Source organism: Anolis sagrei, chromosome 7 (assembly GCF_037176765.1).
Source record: "Anolis sagrei isolate rAnoSag1 chromosome 7, rAnoSag1.mat, whole genome shotgun sequence".
In the NCBI taxonomy this organism is placed as follows: Eukaryota; Metazoa; Chordata; class Lepidosauria; order Squamata; family Dactyloidae; genus Anolis; species Anolis sagrei.
In genome coordinates this window covers 15,158,229-15,185,494 of record NC_090027.1, presented here as the reverse complement: position 1 = coordinate 15,185,494, position 27,266 = coordinate 15,158,229, and the positions used below count along the sequence as shown (strand labels likewise).

The following is a 27,266-nucleotide window of genomic DNA, read 5'->3' as shown; positions in this document are numbered from 1 at the left end:
GTTTTCCCCTGACATTAAGTGGAGTCATGTCTGAGGGTTGGTGCTCATCTCCATTTCTAAGTTGAAGAGCCGGCGTTGTTCGTAGATACCTTCAAGGTCCTGTGCCTGGCATGACTGCATGGAGTGCTGTTACCTTCCCACCGGAGTGGTACGTATTTATCTGCTTACATTTGCATGTTTTCGAACGGCTAGGTTGGCAGAAGCTGGGGCTAACAGTGGGAGCTCAAGCCGCTTCCCTGGATTTGAACCTGCAACCTTTTGGTCAGCGAATTCAGCAGCTCAGTGGTGTAACCCACTGAGCCACCGAGTTGATTTTAATGCAGTTGTTTATTTACCAATATATATACACACACACACACACACACACACACACACACACACGGCATTGAATGTTGTCTTTATGAGGCTACCCCGAGTTCCCTTTGGCATGAGAAGGGTGGGGTACAAGTGTGGTAAATAAATAATAAATAATACTGGAGCCAAAACACTAGGATTAGTTATAGGTGATACAAAAAGTACAACAGGATAGACTACGTGCTTATTTAGACAACTGCTGCTCTGGGCCACAGAGAGGGGGTCAGAAGACAGTTCCACCTTGTCTCTTGTGCTATGCTAATAATATAATGTAATTTAATGTAATATATTGTATATACATATAATATTTATATTATAATATAATACAATATAACAATAATATATAATAATTATATTTTATATTACATGTATTATTACTAATAATATTACAATATAATGGTATAGTACAATATAGTAATATATAATACTGACTAGCCGTCCCCTGCAACGTGTTGCTGTGGCTCAGTCTGGTGATCTAGAAAATAAAGTAATGAGAAACTGTTGGTTTCTAATATATGTATGGGGTTCAGAATGCTCTGATTGTAGGTGAACTGTAAATCCCAGCAACTACAACTTCCACATGATAAAATCAAATTTTTGAGTGATGGTCACTCCTTGGGTTAGTAGGTGTCTTATGGCCAAATTTGGTGTCAATTCGCCCAGTTGTTTTTATTTATATAGATACTAGCCGTCCCCTGCCACGCGTTGCTGTAGCCCAGTCTGGTGATCTCGAAAATAAAGTAATGAGAAAGTGTTGGTTTCTAACATATGTAATGTCTTTGTGCTTGTGGATAAACAGTACTTCTTGTTGTTTCTTTGTCAGTGTTAATGTAGAGATTGTCGGGTTTGCCTACTCTGGAACATGCAACATATAATTGTCCTTCTTTCGGGGTCCCTTTCAAATCTATGATATTATATCTCTGTGTGTGTGTGAATCATATATATCTATATCTATGGCTAGATGGCTCTTTGTCAGGAGGGCTTTGTTTACGTTTTCTCGCCTTGGTGAAGAGAGTTGGACTGGATGGCCTATTGCTGGTGGGATTCAGAATGCTCTTTGATTGTAGGTGAACTATAAATCCCAGTAACTACAACTCCCAAATGTTAAGGTTTATTTCCTCCAAACTCCATCGGGGTTCATATTTGGGCATGTGGAATATTCGTGCCAAGTTTGGTCCAGATCCATCCTTGTTTGAGTCCACAGTGTTCTCTGGATGTAGGTGAACTACAACTCTGAAACTCAAGGTCAATGCCCACTAAACCCTTCGAGTGTTTCTGTTGGTCATGGGAGTCCTGTGTGCTACTTTTGGTTCAATTCCATCATTGGTGGAGTTCAGAATGCTCTTGGATTGTAGGTTAACTATAAATCCCAGCAATTACAACTCCCAAATGACAAAATCAATTTTTTTGAGTGATAGTCACTCCTTGGGTTAGTAAATGTCTTGTGGCCAAATTTGGTGTCAATTCGTCCAGTGGTTTTTGAGTTATGTTAATCCCACAAACAAACATTACATTTTTATTTATATAGATTGTACTATGCTAATAATATAATATATTGTATGCGTATATATCTTGTAAGCCACCCTGAGCCCCCTTCGGGGTGAGAAGGGCGGCATATAAATGTCGTAAATAAATAAATAATTAATATTTTTAAACTTCTATACAGCTGTAATAATTGATCTTGGCTCTAGTATCCTTCCTTTATAGGCCAGGTGTCACTGGCCAAGCGGGCTGGAGGACTCTAGGAGCTGTAGTCTTGAAAAGTAACATTTCCAAGTTTTGCACTATGTTACACACCATTCCAAGAAACTTATTATCTCATTTCACCTATTGTAAACCACCGCCTCCTCCTGATAAAAATGTATAGTATCACAAAGGACTACCACCTCACCCGCCTCATAGGAAATCTGCTACAAAACAGGAGCTTTTTTGTTGAGCTCCAGGGCTAGATAAGCAGATGGCGAAAACAGAAGAACGGCCTGCCTCAGGGGAGTGTGCTTGCTCCATCAATGCTCAACGTTTACACAAATGACCACCCACTGCCAGAAGGGACAAAGAGTTTCATCTATGCTGATGATCATGCCATTACCACTCAAGCAGGGAGCTTTGAGATGGTTGAACAGAAGCTCTCCGAAGCTCTAGGTGCCCTTACTGCCTATTACAGGGAAAACCAGCTGATCCCTAACTCATCTAAAACACAGACATGTGCCTTTCATCTTAAGAACAGACAAGCATCCCGAGCTCCGAAGATCACCTGGGAAGGAATCCCACTGGAGCATTGCAGCGCACCCAAATACCTGGGAGTCACTCTGGACCGTGCTCTGACCTACAAGAAACACTGCCTGAATATCAAGTAAAAAGTGGGCACAAGAAACAATATCATATGAGAGCTGACTGGCACAACCTAGGGATCACAACCAGACACAGTGAAGACATCTGCCCTTGCACTATGTTACTCTGCTGCTGAGTATGCATGCCTAGTGTGGAACACATCTCACCACGCTAAAACAGGGGATGTGGCTCTTAATGAGGCATGCCGCACTATCATGTGCCCTACACCACTGGAGAAATTACACTGTGTAGCCAGTATTGCATCACCTGACATCCGCTGGGAAGTAGCAGCCAATAGTGAAAGAACCAAGGCAGTGACATCTCCTGCTCATCCCTTGTTTGGGTATCAGCCAGCATGGCAATGATTTAAATCAAGAAATAGTTTTCTAAGATCTACAGAGACACTCGCTGGAACACCTCAGCAAGCGAGAGTCCAAAAGTGGCAGACTCAAACCCAGCACCTCAATCCGTGGGTGATACCAGATGAGAGACTCCCCCTGGGCACACAGAAGACTGGGCGACTTAGAAGGCGCTGAACAGACTGCGCTCTGGCACCACAAGATGCAGAGCCAACCTCAAGAAATGGGGCCACAAAATGGAATCCACGACATACGAGTGTGGAGAAGAGCAAACCACTGACCACCTGCTGCAATGCAACCTGAGTCCTGCCACATGCACAATGGAGGACCTTCTTGCAGCAACACCAGAGGCACTCCATGGAGCCAGATACTGGTCAAAGGACATTTAATAGAATACCAAGCCTGCAAACTTTGTGTTTTGTTTGTTTGTTTTTAATGCAATACAACTGTTTTGGTTCGCTCCTGACATGATAAATAAATAAGCCTGTAATCTTGTAATCTGTAATCTGTAATCAGCCCAGTCTTTTTCCGACTAAAATAATTGACGAGAGCCTTTAGAATACCCATTTCCAAGCCAGAATTATCGGATATTGCAGAGTTGGAACTCACAACATCTGGAGACCCACAGGTTGCTAATCTGTGATTTGTGAAAAAATAGCCATGACAGGGAGACGAGTCGTGAACTGGCCTTCGCTTGGCTTGTCGTGGGAATTGCTCTCTATTTAAGCGACACATGTAGATTTTATTAGTAGATGATATCTCTCCAGCGGGGAAGGAAGGAGTGGAGTGGCGGTGGATAGTCTCCTTGTGAGGACACGTTTTTGGAATCCTGCCTCCCTGCCTGCAGGCCAGAAAGGAGAGTTGTTGCCATGGTGACAGCTGGCTGGTGCTCTTCCTTTCCTCGTCCTAGGTCTTGCCGTTCTCATTTGCAAAGCAGCCTTAAGGGTGTCTGAAATCCCTGGCTGGTCGCAGTAGGCCAGGCATCTCAAGGGTGCCCCTTGCAGTGTTGGCACGATGTCCAGGCTCTTCACAACCAGTGGCACAAAGGGCAGTAGAGGTGAAGCAGGAGACCCTGCACTCCATCACTGGTCATAGAATCATAGAGTTGGAAGAGACCTCATGGGCCATCCAGTCCAACCCCTTGCCAAGATGCAGTGCATTCAAAGCACCCCTGACAGATAGCCATCCAGCCTCATAGAATCATAGAATCAAAGAGTTGGAAGAGACCTCATGGGCCATCCAGTCCAACCCCCTGCCAAGAAGCAGGAATATTGCATTCAAATAACCCCTGACAGATGGCCATCCAGCCTCTGTTTAAAAGCTTCCAGAGAAGGAGCCTCCACCACACTCCGGGGCAGAGAGTTCCACTGCTGAACGGCTCTCACAGTCAGGAAGTTCTTCCTCATGTTCAAATGGAATCTCCTTTCCTGTTGTTGAAAGCCATTGTTCCACGTCCTAGTCTCCAGGGCAGCAGAATACAAGCTTGCTCCCTCCTACTTTCCCTCACATATTTATCCATGGCCCTCATCATGTCTCCTCTCAGCCTTCTCTTCTTCAGGCTAAACATGCCTAGCTCTTTAAGCCGCTTCTCATAGGGCTTGTTCTCCAAACGCTTGGTCGTTTTAGTCGCCCTCCTCTGGACACTTTCCAGCTTGTCAATATCTCTCTTCAATTGTGGTGCCCATAATTGGACACAATATTCCAGGTGTGGTCTAACCAAGGCAGAATAGAGCATGGGGAGCATGACTTCTCTGGATCTAGACCAGGGATCCTCAAACTAAGGCCCGGGGGTTGGATGTGGCTCTCCAAGGTCATCTAACCGGCCCATGCTCAGGGTCAACTTAAGTCTGTAATGACTTGAAAGCACACAACAACAACGACAATCCTATCTCATCAGCCAAAAGCAGGGCCCCATTGAAATACTAATACTTTTATATTTGTTCAAATTGTTCTTCATTTTAATTATTGTATTGTTTTTAAGTGTTTTTTGCACTACAAATAAGATATGTGCAGTGTGCATAGGAATTCATTCATACTTTTTTCAAATTATAATCCGGCCCTCCAACAGTTTGAGGGACTGTGACCTCTGTTTAAAAAGTTTGAGGACCCCTGATCTAGACGCTAGACTCCTATTGATGCAGGCCAAAATCCCATTGGCTTTTTTGGCCGCTGAATCACATTGCTGTCTCAAGTTTAACTTGTTTTCCTCGAGGACCTCAAGATCTTTTTCACACGTACTGCTCTCTAGTCATGCGTCCCCTATTCTGTATTTTTGCATTTCAGGGATTGCTTCCCTATTACTGTAGTCATTTCTCCCATTCACGTTTGCATGGGTAAATCATGTGCCATATCTAAGTCAATTTCTGGGTCCAAGGACTAAGCTGTTCATTTTGAAACAAAACTGTGGAGAACAAGCCCTATGAGGAGCGCCTTAAAGAGCTGGGTATGTTTAGCCCTAAGAAGAGAAGGCTGAAAGGAGGCCTGATGGCCATGTATTAGCTGCAATTAACCAGTAGCGGTAGGTGGTGGCATGCAGCATCAGGTTGCAAGGTTGGAGTGGCTTTCCGGGGGCTGGCCTGGACAGCTGGATAGCAAGATAAAGAAGTAAAGTTGGGGTGAGGACAGGAGGGCAGCATGCAGCCAGAGTAATAATAATAATAATAATAATAATAATAATAATCTTTATTTATACCCCGCCACCATCTCCCCGGTGACTCGGAGCGGCTTACATGAGGGCAAGCCCAGACAATAAAATCAAAACAAAAACAACGAATAACTACAACATCATCAGAATTACATAAGAGAAGGAAAAAAAAGGCAATAATAAAATAACATTCTAATAAAGACAATCACAGTAACGATAACAATGGGCTGGCCGCATAAACAGGATAAAACAATTAAAAGACTGTGATGAGATAAAATAGGAGCAGGACATTTATGGGGAACTCATAAAAACACAGAGTTGTGAGGCTAAACTTCCCATTTGGAGGGTGCGCGATCCAGTAGCAGGAAACGTTGGGGGTGCAAAATGTCATGGTGTGCACCTACTCATCAAAGGCACAGCGGAAGAGCCAGGTTTTAAAGTTCTTTTTGAACGTTTTTAGTGAAGGGGCTTTCCTAATCTCAGCAGATAAAGAGTTCCAAAGTCGGGGAACCACAGAGGAGAAGGCTCTCTCCCTTGTACTCACAAGATGAGCTTGTGAGATTGGTAGGGGTGAAAGGAGGACCTCTCCTGAAGATCGAAAGGCCCGGGTTGGTACATGGAGAGAGATGCGGTCACGAAGGTAGGTGGGCCCCCAACCATTTATGGCTTTATAGGTGATGACCTGTACCTTGAATTGGTACTGGAAAATAAATGGCAGCCAGTGGAGCTCCTTAAACATGGGAGTCGAGCGCTCCCTATAATTATCCCCAGTTATTAATCTGGCTGCCGAGCGTTGGACAAGTTGAAGTTTCCGGGACATCTTCAAGGGTAGCCTCACGTAAAGAGCATTACAGTAATCCAGTCTAGAGGTAACTAAGGCATGGACCACCATGGTCAAGTCAGACTTCACGAGGTATGGTCGCAGCTGGCGCACGAGTTTTAGTTGTGCGAAGGCCCTCCCAGCCACCGCCGACACCTGCGCATCAAGTGTCAGCGCTGAGTCCAGGAGGACCCCCAAACTGCGGACCTGTGACTTCAGGAGGAGTGCAACCCCGTCCAGCACAGGTTGCCACCCAATACCCTGACCTGGAGGACCCCTGTCTTGTCAGGATTGATCCTCAGCTTGTTCGTCCTCATCCAGATCGTCACAGTGGCCAGGCACTGGTCCAGTATCCTCGGGACTTCCTTGGAGTCTGGATGAAAAGAGTAGTGGAGTTGGGTGTCATCTGCGTAGAGGTGGCACTGCACTCCGGATGACCTCTCCCAGTGGTTTCATGTAGATGTTAAATAGCATGGGGGACAGAAAAGAACCTTGCAGGACCCCACAGATCAATGGCCAGGGATCCAAGCAGGAGTCCCCCAGCTTCACAAACTGGGAATGACCCTCCAGGAAGCCACAGCAGAATCGTGCCCCCGAGTCCCATCCCAGCGTGCCCCCGAGTCCCATCCCAGAAGGATACCATGGTCAATGGTATCGAAAGCCGCTGAGATGTCCAAGAGAACCAGCAGGATCACACTCCCTCTGTCCAGTTCCCTGCGGAGGTCAGCCACCAAGGTGACCAAAGCTGTCTCGGTACTGTGCCCAGGCCTGAAGCCAGACTGTGAACAATCCAGAAAATCGGTGTCATCGAGGAATCCCTGGAGCTGCAAGGCAACCACCCGCTCCGAAACCTTGCCCAGAAAGGGGAGGTTGGAAATTGGTCTGTAGTTGTTATATACAGTTGGGTCAAGGGTGGTCTTCTTTAACCCCAGAAAGGGGAGGTTGGAAATTGGTCTGTAGTTGTTACATAGTTGGGTCAAGGGTGGTCTTCTTTAACAGAGGTTTTACCGCCGCCTGCTTAAGGCAGGTCGGGAATTTACCACTTTCTCTGTCCACTTGATCCCCTTCTTCACCCAGCAGCACATATTTTTTCTCTCTCTCTCTCTCCAAAATTGAGGCTCAGAAAATGAGAATGCATTGTTTTGCATGTTTGCAATTGTTGCTCTCTCTAAACACAGAGAGACAGATAGGATTTAGCTCTTGTAGTTTTGTATTGAAAAGCCTGGCATGCTTATCTAAAATGAATTAAGTGTATTTGAATAAATTCACTGAAAACAAGAGTTTTGGTGCTACCTTAAAAACCTCCAAGGGCATAATTAAGACAGATGCCATCTTGCCAACTGATGGCAGCTGCAGTTTGTGTAGAGTTCACAAGAGGCACTTTGAGCTTGTCCTAGACAGTCATGTCTGCTTGCAGTCTGCAGCAGAAAGGATGCCTTTTGGCCTGTCACCCACAGAGGGGCAGCAGCACTCCAGTGCCTTCAGATTACGCAGGGATGAACATCAGCATGCAGTACCAACTGATTGTAAATGTCATGCGCAGTGACATCACAAAGCAAACTATCCAGGGAAGAGCTGGGAAGACGTTCCCTCCCTGTTCACAATCTCCAGACAGGAGTAGACTGTGTTACTCATGAAATGAAGCATCTCTACAATTAGAGATAGTGCAGTCAAATGTCGCTTTTGTTACCTGCTGTCAAGTAGATGTTGACTGCTAGCAATCGTATGAATGACAGCTCCAGAATACTCTCATAATTCTGTTTATATTACACGGCTGTGGCTTCCTTTATGAAGTCTATACTCCTGTAAGGGGAATAAAATAATAATCATAATCATAATAATCATAATCATAATAATAATAATCTCCCCCTGAAGTCACAGGTCCGCAGTTTGGGGGTCCTCCTGGATTCTTCACTTACGTTTGTGACTCAGGCGTCGGTGGTGGCCAGGAGGGCCTTTGCACAATCAAGACTCGTGCGCCAGCTGCAACCATACCTCGGGAAGGCGGATCTGGCCAAAGTGGTCCACGCCTTAGTCACCTCTAGACTGGATTACTGCAATGCACTCTACGTGGGGCTGCCCTTGAAAACAGCCCAGAAATTTCAGATGATCCAACGGGCGGCAGCCAGGTTGTTAACTGGGGTGCCTTACAGGGAGCGGTCAACCCTCCTGTTTAAGGAGCTCCACTGGCTGCCATTCATTTACTGGACCCAATTCAAAGTGCAGGTTCTTGCCTACAAAGCCCTGAACGGTTTGGGATCCGCCTACCTGCGTGACCGCATCTTTGTATATGAACCCACACGATCCCTTTGATCATCCAGAGAGGCCCTGCTTTCGATCCCACCAGCACCGCAGGCGCGATTGGTGGGGACGAGAGAGAGGGCCTTTTCGGTGGTGGCCTCTCGACTCTGGAACTCACTCATTAAAGACATCAGACAGGCCCCAACTTTGGCAGTCTTTAGGAGGAACTTGAAGATGTGGTTGTTCCAGTGTGCCTTCCCGGAATAATTGATTCCATAGCACTTTGTCCTCCAACACACTTTACATTTTTGAGGTCTGCTCGTATGCCCTTCCACAAACGCCACTATCACCTTCTCGTCCATGTCCCAGCATTACTTCCAATTTTAATTTTACATTTGGCCTTCCCACTGTTTTAATTGTGTGTTGTCTTATTGATTGATAATGTTGTATATGTTATTGTCTATTTTTTATTTTAAATTGCTTGTACTGTTGTTATTGCTTGTATTATTGTATTCGGGCTCGGCCTCATGTAAGCCGCACCAAGTCCCTTGGGGAGATGGTAGCGGGGTACAAATAAATTATTATTATTATTATTATTATTATTATAATTATTATTATTATAAAACTTTATTTATACCCTGCCACCATCTCCCCAAGGGACTCGGAGCGGCTTACATAAGGCCAAGCTCAACAGTACATCAATAAACAAAAGCAATAAACAAAAACAATAAATACAATACAGTTAATATAAATCACATATTAACAATAACACACAAGGATTTAAAAAACCTATCTGCAGAGACGTTGCCCAAACGATGCCCGGATGTATTACCATCCTGTGGGACGCTTCTCTCTGTTCCTATTGTTTCCCATTTTACCAAGCATTATCGTATTCAAGCTGTCTCATAATATGGCTAAAGGAGCTGCGGTTAAACCCTGAACTGCTGACCTGAATGTCGGCAGTGACGAGGTCTTTTTTTTTTCGTGTCAGGAGCGACTTGAGAAACTGCAAGTCGCTTCTGGTGTGAGAGAATTGGCCGTCTGCAAGGACGTTGCCCAGGGGACGCCCAGATGATTTGATGTTTTTATCATCCTTGTGGGAGGCTTCTCTCATGTCTCCATTTGGGGGGGCTGGAGCTGACAGAGGGAGCTCATCAACCTCTCCCCGGATTCGAACCTGCGACCTGTCGGTTTTCAGTCCTGCCGGCACAAGGGTTTAACCCACTGCGCCTCCGGGGGCTCCCAGCTCCTGTCTGTCAGCTCCAGCTTCTCATGAGAGAAGCGTCCCACAGGATGGTAACATATCTGGGCATCCCTTGGGCAACGTCTCTGCAGATGGCCAATTCTCTCACACCAGAAGCGACTTGCAGTTTCTCAAGTCGCTTCTGACGCGATAAAAAAATATGGCTGAAATACAACAGCCTCAGTTTGATCATTCTGGATTCTAGGGAGAGTTCAAGATGTTTGAATAAGGCATGCAACAATGCTGGCAAAATGAAAAGAAGTCTTGTGAATGAAAATACATCCTGCATATCACATATTTACATTACAATTCATAACAGCAGCAAAATTACAGTTATGAAATAGCAACAAAATTTTTGTTGTCAAGCTGAGTGGGGCAGTTGTGTACCTCCGGACGTCACTGGGTTGGAACTCCCTGGGTTTTGCCATCTCTTAGTGAGAGGGAGGTTATTAGAGAACTTCCCAGAGTTTTGCAATAAGGCAGGTCTGTATAATAGTTCTACCATTACTTATTCATTACTAGAATAATGCCCCATGGCCAAAACCATTTATCTAGCAGTAACAGGAAAAACCAGATCTTGCTCTTCCTGCTATTGAAAAAAAAATCAAACTGTCTTAAATAGTGCCTGGTTGTATAAGATGACGTGATATTTTGCAACTGTAGTCAAGGGTCCAGTCTCTGAGAATGTTTCAGAAGAACTCCTGTTTTCCCTTGTTGTTGTTGTTGTTCATTCGTTCAGTTGTCTCCGACTCTTCGTGACCTCATGGACCAGTCCACGCCAGAGCTCCCTGTCGGCCGTCACCACCCCCAGCTCCTTCAAGGTCAGTCCAGTCACTTCAAGGATGCCATCCATCCATCTTGTCCTTGGTCGGCCCCTCTTCCTTTTGCCTTCCACTTTCCCCAGCATGATTGTCTTCTCTAGGCTTTGCTGTCTCCTCATGATGTGTCCAAAGTACTTCAACTTTGTCTCTAGTATCCTTCCCTCCAGTGAGCAGCCGGGCTTTATTTCCTGGAGGATGGACTGGTTGGATCTTCTCGCAGTCCAAGGCACTCTCAGAACTTTCCTCCAACACCACAGCTCAAAAGCATTGATCTTCCTTCGCTCAGCCTTCCCTAAGGTCCAGCTCTCACATCCGTAGGTTACTACAGGGAGTACCATGGCTTTGATTAGGCAGATCTTTGTTGCCAGTCTGATGTCTCTACTCTTTACTATTTTATCGAGACTGGACATTGCTCTCCTCCCAAGAAGTAAGCGTCTTCTGATTTCCTGGCCACAGTCTGCATCTGCAGTAATCTTTGCACCTAGAAATACAAAGTCTGTCACGGCCTCCATGTTTTCTCCCTCTGTTTCCCAGTTGTCAATCATTCTTGTTGCCATAATCTTGCTTTTTTTGATGTTTAGCTGCAACCCAGCTTTTGCGCTTTCTTCTTTCACCTTGATTAGAAGGCCCCTCAGCTCCTCTCGCATTCGGCCATCAGAGTGGTGTCATCTGCATATCTGAGGTTGTTAATGTTTCACCCCAGCTTTGCATTCATCAAGCCCTGCACATTGCATGATGTGTTCTGCATACAAGTTAAAAAGGTTGGGTGAGAGTATGCAGCCTTGCCGTACGCTTTTCCCAATCTTGAACCAGTCTGTTGTTCCATGGTCAGTTCTGACTGTTGCTACTTGGTCCTTATACAGATTCCTCAGGAGAGAGACAAGGTGGCTTGGGATGCCCATCCCACCAAGAACTTGCCACAATTTATTATGATCCACACAGTCAAAGGCTTTAGAATAGTCAATGAAGCAAAAATAGATGTTTTTCTGAAACTCCCTGCCTTTCTCCATTATCCAGCGGATATTGGCAATCTGGTCTCTCGTTCCTCTGCCTTTTCTAAACCCATCTTGAACATCTGGCAACTCTCGCTCCATGTATTGCTGGAGTCTTCCTTGCAGGATCTTGAGCATAACCTTACTGGCATGAGAAATAAGGGCCACTGTACGGAAGTTGGAGCAGTCTTTCGCATTTCCCTTTTTTGGTATGGGGATATAAGTTGATTTTTTCCAGTCTGATGGCCATTCTTGTGTTTTCCATATTTGCTGGCATATGGCATGCATCACCTTGACAGCATCATCTTTTAAGATTTTAAACAGTTCAGCTGGGATCCCGTCGTCTCCTGCTGCCTTGTTGTTAGCAATGTTTTCCCTTAATATACAATAATATAGAACTGCGTTGCCCACAAATATTTAGGTGGTGGGGGAAATATGTTTTGGAGCATGGCAAAGGGAAACTGTGGATATCAAATTCATACATAAGGTGGTCATACTGTAAATGCTTTCCCAGGAAGCATGCCAAACTGTAGAAGTGCACCATTACTTGATTTCTACAGACATACAACACCACCCGAGCTCTGCAAGTGCAGCACTTTTCCGAATGAAACAGAGAGTGTTTGAGGATCGGGACATCCATGGGGACATCCAAGGTGCTTGTTTATAAAGCTATTGTCCTCCAAACCATGCTATACACATGCGAGACGTGGACACTCAACTCCTGGAATGATTCCATCAGTGATGCCTCCGAGAAATCCTGCAAATCTCTTGGGAAGACAGACGGACAAGTGTCAGCATGCTGGAAGAAGCAAAGACCACCAGTATTCAAGTGATGCTCCTATGCCCCCATCTCCGCTTGATTGACCATGTTGTCCGAATGCCCGATCACCTTCTCTAAAGCAGTTACTATACTCCCAACTCAAGAATGGAAAACGTAATGTTGATGGATAGGAAAAGATTTAAAGATGGGTTTAAGGCCAACCTTATAAGTTGTGGCATAGGCACTGAGAATTGGGAAGCCTTGACCCTTGAGTGCTCTAACTGGAGGTCAGCTGTGATCAGTAGTGCTGCGGAATTTGAAGAGGCACGAATGGAGGGTGAAAGGGAGAAACGTGCCAAGGTGTGTCAAGCCAACCCTGACTGGGACTGCCTCCTACCTGGAAACCAATGTCCTCACTGTGGAAGAACTTACTTACTTAGGCAATCCCTCGTAGTCTGAGTAGGATTGTCTTCCAAGATGGGTGTCCTGGCGGTGGGTCCGTAGGTGACTGTGGAGCCCTATCTTGAGGGCACTGGTTTCCAGGTGGAAGGCGGTCCCGGTCAGGGTTGGCTTGACGCGCCTTCCTCTTGGCACGTTTCTCTTTCACCCTCCATTTGTGCCTCTTCAAATTCTACAGCACTGCTGACCTCCAGCTGGAGTGCTCAAGGGCCAGGGCTTCCCAGTTCTCAGTGTCTATGCCACAGTTTTTAAGGTTAGCTTTGAGTCCATCTTTAAATCTCTTTTTCTGCCCTCCAACATTCCGTTTTCTGTTCTTGAGTTTGGAGAAGAGCAACTGCTTTGGGAGATGGTGGTCGGGCATCCGGACAATGTGGCCGGTCCAGCGGAGTTGATGGCTGAGGACCATGGCTTCAGTGCTGGTGGTCTTTGCTTCTTCCAGAAAGCTGACATTTGCCCGGTTGTCTTCCCAAGAGACTTGCAGGATTTCTCAGAGGCATTGCTGATGGAATCATTCCAGGAGTTGAGTGTGACGTCTGTAGACAGTCCACGTCTCGCAAGCGTTGACTGAATCGTTCCAGGAGTTGCATGTGACGTTTTTCCGCATGTGCAGAAGAACATGCGGATCAAGAATAGGGCTCCACAGCTACCTATGGACTCACCACCAAGACACTGGACTTAGAGAACCATCATCCTTGGGCTACAAGGCATCGCCTAAGTAAATACTTGATTTCTATTCCACCTGCTTTCAGAAAAGGCCTGTGTCATTGATACTAGGTAAAAAATGAGTCTCAGACAATTGAGCAAGCTGAACACATTTTGGCCAGAATATCAGGCTTTATTGTTGAAGCCAGACACATTCTCTGTTTGATGTTTTATTTCAAACCAAAATAAATAAGTCAGGCTCTGAGTCTGAAGGAAACTCCAGGGTAATGCTGGCCTAGAACAGACAACTTTCCTCTCTCACCAGCCTCTGCTCTGACAACACTCAATATCTTTATTTTGCAAAGCTGAGGAATAGAGGTCACAATCCCATTTGGAGCAACCATAAAAACACAAATCTCAACACTGTCCCCCTCAAACAGTGGGCATCATTTTGGATTGTGCTGTTCCTACTAGTGAAGCAGCACTTATACTTTTTTAATTATAGAAAAGTCTTTATTCAGAAGATGGCACAAGTCTTTTAGTTTGACTGGCAGCATGAACAGAAGAGAGCTAGAGAAGGAAGAAATTGGACTTCGTTCCAAAATGTCCAGGTTAGTCAAATGGATCAGGGCTGGACATCTCCCAATGAAGACACCCAGAAAAGCCAGTAATTTTTGGAGAGGGATGAGAGGAAATTAAGATCACATCCATCTTCAGAACCTACTTCCACTCAGGAGAATGACACAGAACAGAAAAAGACTTAGGAAGACATGTGATTCTGTGGGTGCCATGTGTTGTGTCCCAGGCACATCCCTTGGTCTTGGGATGCCCTTGCCAAATCAAATCACTGCAGCCACGACCATCCCAATTATGTTAAGCCCAAAGGAAGGTGCAGCCAAAGCACTGAGATACATTCTGCTACTGATCTATTGCTGCATAATTATAATAATGTCAGTTATTAGCAATGGATAATGAGAGCCATCAATCCCTGATGCAAAGGCCACAAGCGGGGGTGTGCGTGTGCATGGTGTGCGTGTGCTGAACTGGATGGACTTCATGCAGAAGATAAAGGCAATCCTGCCCAAGGATAGTCAAGATATTCCATTGTGCATATTGGTGAGGGAATAGAAACACTCAGGTTCACATGGAACCCATCAGCTTTGAGCTCTCATTAAGTTATTGGGAAGACATGACAAGTGCTGAAGGTGTCCAAGCGTTGGCCGCAGGATATAGACTCGAAAAGCAAAAGACACCCTAAAAGGTAGCATGACAAAGAGCCCCAAGACGCATACAAAGGAACTACCTCCTGGACTTCTCTAAGGCCATAACACATAGACAACCAGTTTCAACATTCAGACAGGCTCTTTTTGGACTGCATTTGGTTGTACAGCTTCTCAGTGTTTTGGACTTCAACTCCCACAATTCCTAACAGCCTACTGGCTGTTAGGAACTGTGGGAGTTGAAGTCCAAAACACCTGGAGGGCCAAAGTTTGCCCATGCCTGTATTAAGCTATTCCTGCATGTAGCTTTAACCTTGTAGTCTATGGGTTGTTGTAGGTTTTTTTGGGCTATATGGCCATGTTCTAGAGCAGTGGTTCTCAACCTGGGGTCCCCAGGTGTTTTTGGCCTTCAACTCCCAGAAATCCTAACAGCTGGTAAACTAGCTGGGATTTCTGGGAATTTGACTCCCTTTTGAACCAGGATCAGGTTTGACAGGAATCCCCTGTGGTCTTTTATCTGGCATAGATTTTGGTTATGCAGTTTCTTAATCAAAAAGATAAGTCTTGGGTCAATGATTTCTGGGAGTTGTAGGCTAAAAACATCTGGGGACCCCAGGTCGAGATCCACTGTTCTAGAGGCATTGTCTCCTGACATTTCGCCTGCATCTATGGCAAGCATCCTCAGAGGTTGCATTCTCTGAGGATGCTTGCCATAGATGCAGGCGAAACGTCAGGAGAGAATGCCTCTAGAACATGGCCATATAGCCCAAAAAACCTAAAACAACCCAGTGATTCCGGCCATGAAAGCCTTCGACAATCCCTTGTAGTCTATGTTTGCAGAACTAGGATAACACAAGCCTAGCACCACAATCACTAGTTGTTTTCATCCATGTTTGAGCCAATTGGCACAAGTAATTATGTGGATAGAAAGTTGTGTAGAAGAGACACTGATTCAATTTTTTTGCAGACTACATATAACAAATGTCAAAGTTCATGATCCAGATGTCTTTACGCAATTTGCATCAACTTAAAAAAATATTTTATCTGCCAATTCCAAATCCACAAGTAATAATTTAAAACATAGCTAAACTGATAAAAATTGCAGTGATTGTTAAGCAAGAAACTTTTGAAACAAGTGAGCAGCAAAATGTGACCTCATTTGCTAGAAATTCAGGAAAAGTGCAACCTCACTCTGCTGTGAAGGAAAAAAACTGATTCAAATGGATCTCTCTCTCTCTCTCTATATATATATATAATGTATATAATATACACCAGGTAATGGGCAAACTTTGGCCATCCGGGTGTTTTGGACTTCAACTCCCACAATTCCTAACAGCCTACTGGCTTTTAGGAATTGTGGGAGTTGAAGTCCAAAACACCCGGATGGCCAAAGTTTGCCCATTACCTGGTGTATATTATATACATATACATTACAAGCTGTCCCTCACCCTGCGTTGTTGTGGCCCAGTCTGTGTATGTGAGCTTTTGTGTGTGTATATATGCATATACGTGTGTTTATATGCGTATATACATGTATTTGCTTGTATATGTGTGGTTTTGTGCATGCGTTTTTTGGCTTTCTAAGTCCCTTCCGGTGTGTTTATCAGTGTTTTTATGAGTGATGGTCACTCGCTGGCCTGAGAGGTGTATTGCGTCCAAATTTGGTGTCCATTCGTCCACTGGTTCTTGAGTTGTGTTAATCCCACAAATGAACATTACATCTATATAAATAAAAATGTAATGTTCGTTTGCAAACAAAACTCAAAAACCACTGGATGAATTGACACCAAATTTGGACACAATACACCTCTCAGGCCAACGAGTGACTATCACTCATAAAAACACTGAAAAACATAGCAGAAGGGACTTAAAAAGCCAAAAACACACACACACACACAAAAAACCACCAAACATTACAACACATGTGCAAAACCACAAATATATACACAAACACACATATATGCATACACACACAAAACACACACAGAAAGGGGGAAGGAAGGAAAGAAGGAAGGAAAGAAAGGGTAGAGAAGGAAGGGAGGAGAGAAGGAGGGAGAGAAAGAGGGAAAGAAGGAGGGAAGGAGAGAAAGAAGGAAAGAAGGAAGGGTAGAGAAGGAAGGAAGAAGGTGGGAGAGGAGGGAGAGAAAGAGGGATAGAAGGAGGGAAGGAGAGAAAGAAGGAAAGAAAGAAGGGTAGAGAAGGAAGGAAGGAAGGAGAGAAGGTGGGAGAGGAGGGAGAGACAGGGAAAGAAGGAGGGAAGGAAAGGGAGGAGAGAGAGAAAGAGAAGGAAGGAAGGGGAGGAGGGAGAGAAAGAGGGGAAGGAGAGAAGGAAAGGAAGAAAGGTAGAGAAGGAAGGAAGGAAGGAAGGAAGGAAGGAAGGAAGGAAGGAAGGAAGGAGAGAAGGCACTAAAGAGAGAACGAGGGAAGGAAGGAAGGAGACAAGGAAGGATGGAACCAAAGAGCAAAGGAAGCGAGAAAAGAAACAGATAGAGAAAGAAGAAAAAAGAAGAGAAATATATATATATATATGTATATGTATATGTATATATATATATATATATAGAGAGAGAGAGAGAGAGAGAGAGAATTACTAAGAACACTTTGCTGAGGTGTAATACTAAGTTTTCTATTGGAGTCTTAAGTCTGAGGCAGCCCAGCTAATCTTTGTATCTTTCCAAACTATTGGTAAGCTCGAATTGCAGAGCAAGAGTCAAAATGCTAAGCAGACCTGAAGCTTAGTGCACAGAAAAGTCAATGTGACTACATGCCAGAATCCTTGGATATTATTAATATGGATATCCATGATGTCAGAGGAATTGTTTGTGTAGTGTGACATTTTCAAATTGTAGTTTAAGCTAGTGTGTGCAGCTTTCCAGTAGAGCAATGGTTAAATGCACAAAGCTGTTTGTGGCCTTGTGTTTTTACGATTGCGCAGCTAAGCAGATCGCTAACTTGCCAACGGAGAAGTGAGAGGTGAATGTGTCCTGATTAACCCTTCTCACTCACACCAACACATGATGTGACATAAAATTACTAAGGATTGCAAGTTGTAAAACAAAGGGGTCAGAGATCAGTATCCTGCTGCATTCCTTCATCTTTTTTTTTTCAAAAAGGAAAGGAACCCTCTGCAACAGAATGTCTGAATTTGGTTGTCAGGATGCACAACAGGGACAAATGCTCTCTAAGCCAAAGGAGAGAGCTGCAGTGCTTCAAGATGGCAGTTGTGGATTTCAGTGCCATAAGGTAAGGGAAGTGAAGCTTTATGCCAGTTCAAACGGGAATGAGAATACCACCATCAATGGTTGAACCTAGAGGTTCAAAATAACAATTTATGGACGGCCCGGGGCCATCAGATTTTCCGACACCAAGACCCATTTGGAAAGCAAATGTTAGTCCTAGCATAGTCCACACTCTGGAGCAGGACAACTGGCTAATCTGGGGTTTTCAGGAAGAACACAAGACTGTGTTGGAGTGAAACCCTACTGTTCCAGAGGTATGAGGGGCAGCACTTGACAGAGAAAATGTATTACAAACATTCCAGATGGGTCACTGAAGAGGCGATTCCTCGACAGCAAAGAACAGGTTAATAATGGGTGCCTTAAGTTAGTTAAGAAGGTCTACAGTTAAGGGCATGGACAGGAAGGGAACAGAGCTAGACAGAAACACACACACAAAGTGTGCTGCAGAGCCATTTCCAAGTGTTATCTAAGACAAGCCCTTGAAAGAGTCGAGGTTGAAGGCAGTGTCCAGGAAGCGCTGCAATTCAGTCAGGTGAGTCTTCTTGTTGCCGGTGGCTGGTGCAGCAGCAGGTTCACGCCCAGCATACCTGGGACATGGAGAGGAAGGAAACAAGAGAGATGCAATGCTTACTGAAAGTGGTATTCAAAGGCTCACCTACCGCCATGCCACACACACACACACACACTGTGGGAGTTCACATGGTGCTTTCCACTTTGATCCTCCCTGCCTCGGCTAGTTGTCAAGACATCATGGTTGGATGCTGTTCCATCTATGTTTCGGCCAAGTTGGTGTCTCTTTCTTTACATACAGTGTGCCTTCCCAGAATAATGATCCCATAGCACTTTGTCCTCCAAAGCACTTTACATTTTAGGTCTGCTTGTATGTTTTCCACAAACGCCCCATCACTTTTTCGCCCATGTTCCAGTATTATTTTCAATTTTAATTTTACATTTGGCCTTCCCATAGTTTTTAATTGTGTGGTCTTATTGCTAATGTTGCATTATTGTATTGTCCATGTTTTATTTTTAATTGTTTGTATTGTTGTTATTACTGTTTGTATTGTTGTGTTTGGGCTCAGCCTCATGTAAGCCGCACCAAGTCCCTTGGGGAGATGGTAGCGAGGTACAAATAAAGTGTTATTTATTATTATTTACCTGTCTTCCCAGGCTGGACCATTTCTCTTCCACCAGTAGTGCAAATAGGGTTTGCTCATCAACCAAGAATTAAAGTAACCAATTTAAGCCCCAGCACAAAAGCAGTATTATAGAATCATAGAGTTGGAAGAGACCCCATGGGCCATCCAGTCCAGCCTCCTGCCAAGAAGCAGGGAAATCATATTCAAAGCACCCCCAACAGATAATAATAATATAATAATAATAAAAACTTTATTTATACCCCGCCACCATCTCCCCAAGGGACTCGGAGCGGCTTACGTGAGGCCAATCCCAACAGTACATCAATAAACAAAAGCAATAAACAAAAACAATAAATACAATTAATATAAATCACATATAAACAATAACTAATAAACAGTAACACACAAGGATTTAAAAAACAGATGGTCATCCAGTCTCTGTTTAAAAGCCTCCACCACACTCTTGGGCAGAGAGTTCCACTCTTAAACAGCTCTCACAGTTAGGAAGTTCTTCCTAATGTTCAGGTGGAATCTCCTTTCCTGTAGTCTGAAGCCGTTATTCCGCATCCTAGTCTCCAGGGCAACAGAAAACAAGCTTGCTCCCTCCTCCCTATGACTTCCCTTCACATCTTTATACATAGAATCATAGAGTTGGAAGAGACCTTATGGGCCATCCAGTCCAACCACCTGCCAAGAAGCAGGAAAATAATATTCAGAGCACCCTCAACAGATGGCCATCCAGTCTGTTTAAAAGCCTCCAAAGAGGGAGCCTCCACCATACTCCAGGGCAGAGAGTTCCACTACTAAACAGCTCTCACAGTTAGGAAGTTCTTCCTAATGTTCAGGTGGAATTGTAGTTTGAAGCCATTGTTCCGCATCCTAGTCTCCAGGACAGCAAAAAACAAGCTTGCTCCATCCTATGACTTCCCTTCACATCTTTACACATGGCCTTCATCATGTCCCCACTCAGCCTTCTTTTCTGCGGGCTAAATATGCCCAGCTCTTTAAGCTGCTCCTCATAGGGCTTGTTCTCCGGACCCTTGATCATTTTAGGTGCCATCCTCTGGACACATTCCAGCTTGACAACATCTTCTTTAAATTGTGGTGCCCAGATTTGAACACAGTATTCGAGGTGTGGTCTAACCAAGGCAGAAGAGAGGGGAAGCATGACATCCCTGGAACTAGACACTAGACTCCTGTTGATGCAGGCAAAAGCACATTGGCTTTTTTTTTTTTTTTTGCCACTGCATGACATTGTTGGCTCATATTTAACTTGACTACGAGGACTCCAAGATCTTTTTCACACATACTGCTGTTGAGCCAGGCATCCCCAATTCTGTATCTTTGCATTTCATTTTTTCTGCCTAAGAGTATTGAGTAGTATTTAAAACTGAATACTAGTTTTCTATTATTCTATTTTCTCGCTTTCATACATGGTCATACACATAATCCTCACTTATGGAGAGGGCCTTCTCGGTGGTGGCCTCCCGACTCTGGAACTCACTTCTCAAGGACATCAGGCATGCCCCAACTCTGGCAGTCTTTAGGAGGAGCCTGAAAACATGGTTGTTCCAGTGTGCCTTCCCAGAATAAGGAAAATTCTCAGCAATATGCCCTCAGAATGCACTTTACCACTGATTTAGGATTGACTGTGTTCCCTCATCTCTCTTTGAAAACCCTTTATCAGTTATATCCTACACCTTGTTCATGCCCAGCGTTTATTTTTTTAATTTTTTAAACTATTACATTTGGCCCGGCCATAGGTTTTTTAATCCTTGTATGTTACTGTATTGTTTATATGTGATTTATATTAATTGTATTGTATTTATTGCTTTTGTTTATTGATGTACTGTTGGGCCTGGCCTCATGTAAGCTGCTCCAAGACACTTGGGAAGATGGTGGCGGGGTATAAATAAATTATTATTATTATTATTATTATTATTATTGTTATTGTTATTATGTCCACTTCAGAGGGAAAATAGAAAACTTCCCATTTGTCTCTTAAATATCAAATTATCAAATTGTCCGAAGGGAGAACTTACCACACTGGCTTTGCACGGTCAATGGTTGTGCGAAGTCGAGGCTTTACATAATCATAATACCCTTGGTTTTTGTGCTCCTCTTGACACCAAACCAGGTCCGCACTGGGGTATTTATGGAACTCCTTCAACAGGAGGTCGAAGGGGAATGGGGATAACTGTAAGCAGTGCAGAAAAAAGGCATCTAGTTCATAATGGCTTTGAAGACGTCAACAGCTTACACAAATTACCATAGAGAAAAAGTTGACACTGAATCACAAGTTGACTTGAAAGCTCAGGTATTCTGTAGAGTTAGTAAGCAAGATAGTTTTGTTAAGCCTTCAGAATATCTGAATGAGAAATGACTCCATTTCTTCAATCTAAAACAGATCTGCTAACATTATTAAAATTTGCCCATTATTAAAAACATTATTAAAAACTTTGGAAGTTCTTCATAAAAATGCCTTTAAGTTTAAAGCAGGCATGGGCAACCTTTGGCCCTCCAGGTGTTTTGGCTGTTAGGAATTGTGGGAGTTGAAGTCCAAAACACCTGGAGGGCCAAGGTCTGCCCATCTCTGCTTTAAAGCAAGGCTTTAGAACAATTACATTTCAAACATCAAAAAGCCAGGTGACAGGCCCCCACCAATTATTTTAAATTGCAGAAAAAATATTTCCCACAAATGCCATACCTGCTCCACCCTAGTGATGGCCACGTCTGCTTCCATATCCCTGGTTTTGCGCTCCCTAGTGAGCTCATAGTACACTTTCCCAGTGCAGAAGAGGATTCGCTTCACCCCTTCTGGATTTTGTGCAGCAACACCATTTTCTGGAATAATGCGCTGGAAATGTGTGCCTGCAACGAATGGAGCGCAGGTTGTTGTCATTCGATATAGCTAATATCCTTCCACCAATTTATCCTTCCACCACTTTAAAGAGAATGAGGAGATAGTCCTCACCCTCTGAAGCTTGCAAATATATAAATAGCAATATATATAAATAAATATAAAACATATAAATATATAAATAGTAATATATTAAATTGGTAAAGAAAGAAAGGGATTTCCTGCTGGAACTTTTAAAAGGATATGGTTTGCCTTTCAAGTACTGTATAGTGGAGACTGGAGGCCATTGCTTGCGATATATGATATATTTCTGTCTCTTCACCTCTCTTGACAGTATTTCTTCTTTTCCAGTTAAAAGGGAGGGAAGGAGGGAAAGGAGATATATTTCATGTCCTCCTTGTTTGTATGGCTCTCTTTCAAACCCATCCAATTTCCTGACTTTTTGTGTGCGTATCTAAATGCATTAATCATAGAATCAAAGAGTTGGAAGAGACCTCATGGGCCATCAAGTCCAACCCCCTGCCAAGAAGTAGGAATATTGCATTCAAATCACCCCTGACAGATGGCCATCCAGCCTCTGTTTAAAAGCTTCCAAAGAAGGAGCCTCCATCACACTCCGGGGCAGAGAGTTCCACTGCTGAACGGCTCTCACAGTCAGGAAGTTCTTCCTCATGTTCAGATGGAATTTCCTCTCTTGTAGTTTGAAGTCATTGTTCCTCGTCCTAGTCTCCAAGGCAGCAGAAACAAAGCTTGCTCCCTCCTCCCTGTGGCTTCCTCTCACATATTTATACATGGCTGTAATCTCTCCTCTTAGCCTTCTCTTCTTCAGGCTAAACATGCCCAGCTCCTTAAGCTGCTCCTCATAGGGCTTGTTCTCCAGACCCTTGATCATTTTAGTCGGCCTCCTCTGGACACATTCCAGTTTGTCAATATCTCTCTTGAATTGTGGTGCCCAGAATTGGACACTATATTCCAGGTGTGGTCTAACCAAAGAGGGGTAGCATGACTTCCCTAGATCTAGACACTATGCTCCTCTTGATACAGGCCAAAATCCCATTGGCTTTTTTTGCCGCCACATCACATTGTTGGCTCATGTTTAACTTGTTGTCCACGAGGACTCCAATATCTTTTTTACACGTACTGCTCTCAAGCCAGGCATTGTCCCCCATTCTGTATCTTTGCATTTCGTTTTTCCTGCCAAAGTGGAGTATCTTGCATTTGTCACTGTTGAACTTCATTTTGTTAGTTTTGGCCCATCTCTCTAATCTGTCAAGATTGTTTTGAATCCTGTCCTCTGGAGTATTGGCTATCCCTCCCAATTTGGTGTCGTCTGCAAACTTGATGATAATGCCTTCTAGCCTTTCATCTAAGTCATTAATATAGATCCTGAACAGGACCGGGCCCAGGACAGAATCCTGCGGCACTCCACTTGTCACTTCTTTCCAGGATGAAGAGGAAGCATTGGTGAGCACCCTCTGGGTTCATCCATTTAACCAATTACTGATCCACCTCACCGTAGTTTTGCCTAGCCCACATTGGACTAGTTTGTTTGCCAGAAGGTCATGGGGGACCTTGTCGAAGGCCTTACTGAAATCCAGGTACGCTACATCCACGGCATTCCCCGTATCTACCCAGCTTGTAACTCTATTGAAAAAGAGATCAGATTAGTCTGGCATGACTTGTTTTTGATAAATCCATGTTGAGTATTAGCGATGACCGCATTTGTTTCTAAGTGTTTGCAGACCACTTCCTTAATAATCTTTTCCAGAATCTTGCCTGGTATCGACATGAGGCTGACCGGACGGTAGTTGTTTGGGTCATCCTTTTTTCCCTTCTTGAAGATTGGGACCACATTGGCCCTCCTCCAATCTGCTGGAACTTCTCCCGTTCTCCAAGAACTCTCAAAGATTATTGCCAATGGTTCCGAAATGACTTCTGCTAGTTCCTTCAATACTCTTGGGTGCAGTTGATCTGGCCCTGGGGACTTGAACTCATTTAGAGTGGCCAGGTAATCCTGGACGACTTGTTTCCCAATTTGGGGTTGGATGTCCTCTAATCCCTCATCCACTCCATCTTGCTGAGGTTGAAGATGACTTTCTTTTAGTGAGAAGACTGAGGCAAAGAAGGTATTAAGTAGTTCTGCCTTTTCCCTATCCCCTGTCAGCATTGCCCCATCTTCTCCTCAAAGGGATCCTATCGCCTCCTTGTTTTTCCTTTTTCTACTGACATAAGAAAAGAAGTCCTTTTTATTGTTTTTAATGTCCCTGGCAAGCCTGAGCTCGTTTTGTGCTTTAGCCTTGCGGACCTTTTCCCTACAGGTGTTGGCTATTTGTTTGAATTCTTCTTTGGTGATTTCTCCCTTTTTCCACTTCTTGTGCATGTCTCTTGTGTCTTAGCACAGTTAGAAGTTCTTTGGACATCCATTCTGGCTTCTTTGCACTTGTCCTATTTTTTCTCTTTTGGTACAGTGTGCAATTGCGCCTTGAGTATTAACTTTATATGTGCATTTTTGTTTCCTTGGAAGTTTCCCCCTCATATGTTTTCAGGTCTTTGCAAATCCTATATACATATAGATATCCAGAGATTTCCATATACCTGTATATCTGTATTTATATGTATACATTATTTTATATGGGAATTTTCCCCTCACGTGTTCCCCTCCCCTCTAGCTTTGTATTGTTTATATAGGCATTGAATGTTTGCCTGTTATTATGTTGGAAGCAGGCCTCAGTCCCCATGGGGAGATAGGGTGGGATACAAATTAATTTCTATTATTATTTTTATAAAGTTATTGTTGAGACCATATTGTTTTTGTTGACCCTACTTTTCCACTTACAGAGCTATTTACTGATTTTCTTTGAAATATGGAAAATATTCAAAAACATTTAACCCTCTGATGCCTCAATTAATGTAATTTTATTGGTATCTATTTTTATTTTGAAATTTACCAGCAGCTGTTGCATTTCTCACCCTTGCCTTATACTCAAGTCAATAAGTTTTCCTACTTTTTTGTGGTAAAATTAGGTGCCTTGGCTTATATTCATGTCAGCTTATACGGTATGTATAATACAGATGAAGGAAGATCTGGAAACACATCTTCAACTACAAATTAAGACATGGGCAGAAAATTTGTTGTCTTTTTGGAACATGAAGAATAACTTCACTTTTGACCTAAAAGCAATACATTTCCTTTCCTGGCTGCCATATTGTGTGTCTTTCAGCAGAGAAAACAACACAAGGCATTTTCCTGAATTCATTATCAAGTCTACTGTACCTGTCAACATGTCATCAAAGCTGGACCGAGCTTCAGGATGACGCAACAATGACTTTGGAGTGAAGACAATGAGCTGAAAAAGGAATGGATTCCAGATTCAGTGTCAAGACTGAGACTGAAACACTTTCTGAGTAAGCACTGAATTATCATACTAACATTTAGGAGTTGTTTAATGAAAGCATAAATAACCTGAAGTCCATAATACACAGATTTTGTATTTTTAAGTAGTCTGAAATGAACCCAGGAACAACTTGGAAAACACTATGTTTGCAGAAATACAGACTACCGACCAGGTTTTGACAGCTGAAGAAAAGTCGAAGATAAATATAATTAACTATATCTGTAACAGCTCTTAATAAATTAATGTGCAAAGGTCACTGTAAAAGTTATGAAAGACAGAAATACAATGCAGAAAACATAAAACATTTCTGTGCACAGGCATTTGAAATTAGAAACAGAGAACCAAATGAGAGGCTGTAAAAATACATAATAGAGGCAACCACAAAATATGCAAAATAAACTTTCAATTTCTTTCAGGACTTTGCTTTTAGAGGCACAGTTTTAGTTCTCGCATGCAACAGAACTTTGTCTTTGATTGATGCAGTGATAAAACTATGGAATAAAACAACCTTACACAAGTTTAGAGTCATTCCATCATATCACTGCTATCATATGTGGATTGAATCTATAATCAGAGTCGGAAAATTATGCTAAGGAAGCTATACTTAATACTGACCGGTTTCCGGAAGGGGAGAAGTATCTGCCTCCGCACAACATGGAAAAAGTTTGCTGGCGTAGAACAGTTCACTACAATCCAATTGCAGTCATACAGCTGTCGGACATCAAAATCATCTAGTTTCTGTAGAAAGATGACAATGAGGGCTCAAAAGTCAGACAGAACTATATGCATGTGGCTAAAGCAACTTAAATACCCCAAAAGCACCAGATCCTGTGTGATCCTGGAAGCTAAGTAGGGTCAGCACTGATTATTACTTAGGTGGGAGACTGCTAATTAATCTCAGGTCTTATTTCGGAGGAAGGAACCAAACCATATCTGATGATTCCTTGCCTAAGAAAACCCTATAAAATCTGAGAGGTCATTTTAAGTGAAGAAGCAACTTAACACACACACACACACACACACACATACAAAGCAGTCCATCCCCTACCAACACACATTTGGCTGTTTGATCTATTAATTGCCTATCTGAAGTACAATACCATTATATATATTAATCTTCTATCTGCTATGTATATAATAAAAGTCAATATATATGTAAGTGTGTATGTTTGCATGTATCTAAGCTTGTTTGTGTTTTTCAAGATGGCTCCCACATCCAGAGATCCCCGTGACTCCCACCACGATGGATCAGGGCCAAACTTGGCTCACATATAATTCATGACCAAATTTAATTACTGGCAGGATCTGGGAGCACTGACAGAGGACGATGGGAGTTGTAGTTCAACTATAGGTGAAGAGCACTGTGAATCCCACCAATTATGGATCTGGACATAATTTGGCACACATACCCATCATGATTAACTTTAAATAGTAGTGCAGTTTGGGGGCGATGCCAGATGATGACAGGAAATAAAGTTTACCCACATCGGTATGTATTTTCTAATGGGACCACTGATAAAATGCAAAACCAAACAATGACTATTCCTAATATTTATCATTATATAAGATCTAACCTGGGCATTGTTGGGTAACTAAGCTAGTTAATAAATAAAATACAGACATCACTAATGGCTGGCAGGGGATTCAGTATGGTTTTTATAATCTAGGAAGTATCCCAAGCACTTATGTATCTGTGTTGTAAGGTAGGGGAGCACAACAGAAAGGAGTAGAAAATGCCTTCTTGCAGACA

At 43.4% G+C, this 27,266-nt stretch overlaps 1 protein-coding gene and 1 long non-coding RNA gene across 6 annotated transcripts in view; one reads left to right on the top strand and one right to left on the bottom strand.

Moving 5' to 3' along the window:
* LOC132782419 (uncharacterized) lies at positions 1-27,141 on the top strand. The gene is made up of 2 exons (XR_009632083.2): positions 1-148; positions 25,343-27,141. It is a non-coding gene; the product is annotated as an uncharacterized lncRNA (long non-coding RNA).
* The window catches only part of OGDH (oxoglutarate dehydrogenase), an 82,956-nt gene continuing 72,806 nt past the window's right edge, over positions 17,117-27,266 (bottom strand). For all 5 annotated transcript variants that reach the window (XM_060787211.2, XM_060787213.2, XM_060787209.2 and 2 more), the window contains 5 exons: positions 26,132-26,254; positions 25,396-25,468; positions 21,969-22,132; positions 21,304-21,458; positions 17,117-18,712 (listed from right to left, as the gene is read on the bottom strand). In XM_060787211.2, coding sequence (XP_060643194.2) covers positions 18,592-18,712; positions 21,304-21,458; positions 21,969-22,132; positions 25,396-25,468; positions 26,132-26,254 — 636 coding nt within the window. In that variant the 3' untranslated portion in view covers positions 17,117-18,591. The remainder of the gene's footprint in view (positions 18,713-21,303; positions 21,459-21,968; positions 22,133-25,395; positions 25,469-26,131; positions 26,255-27,266) is intronic.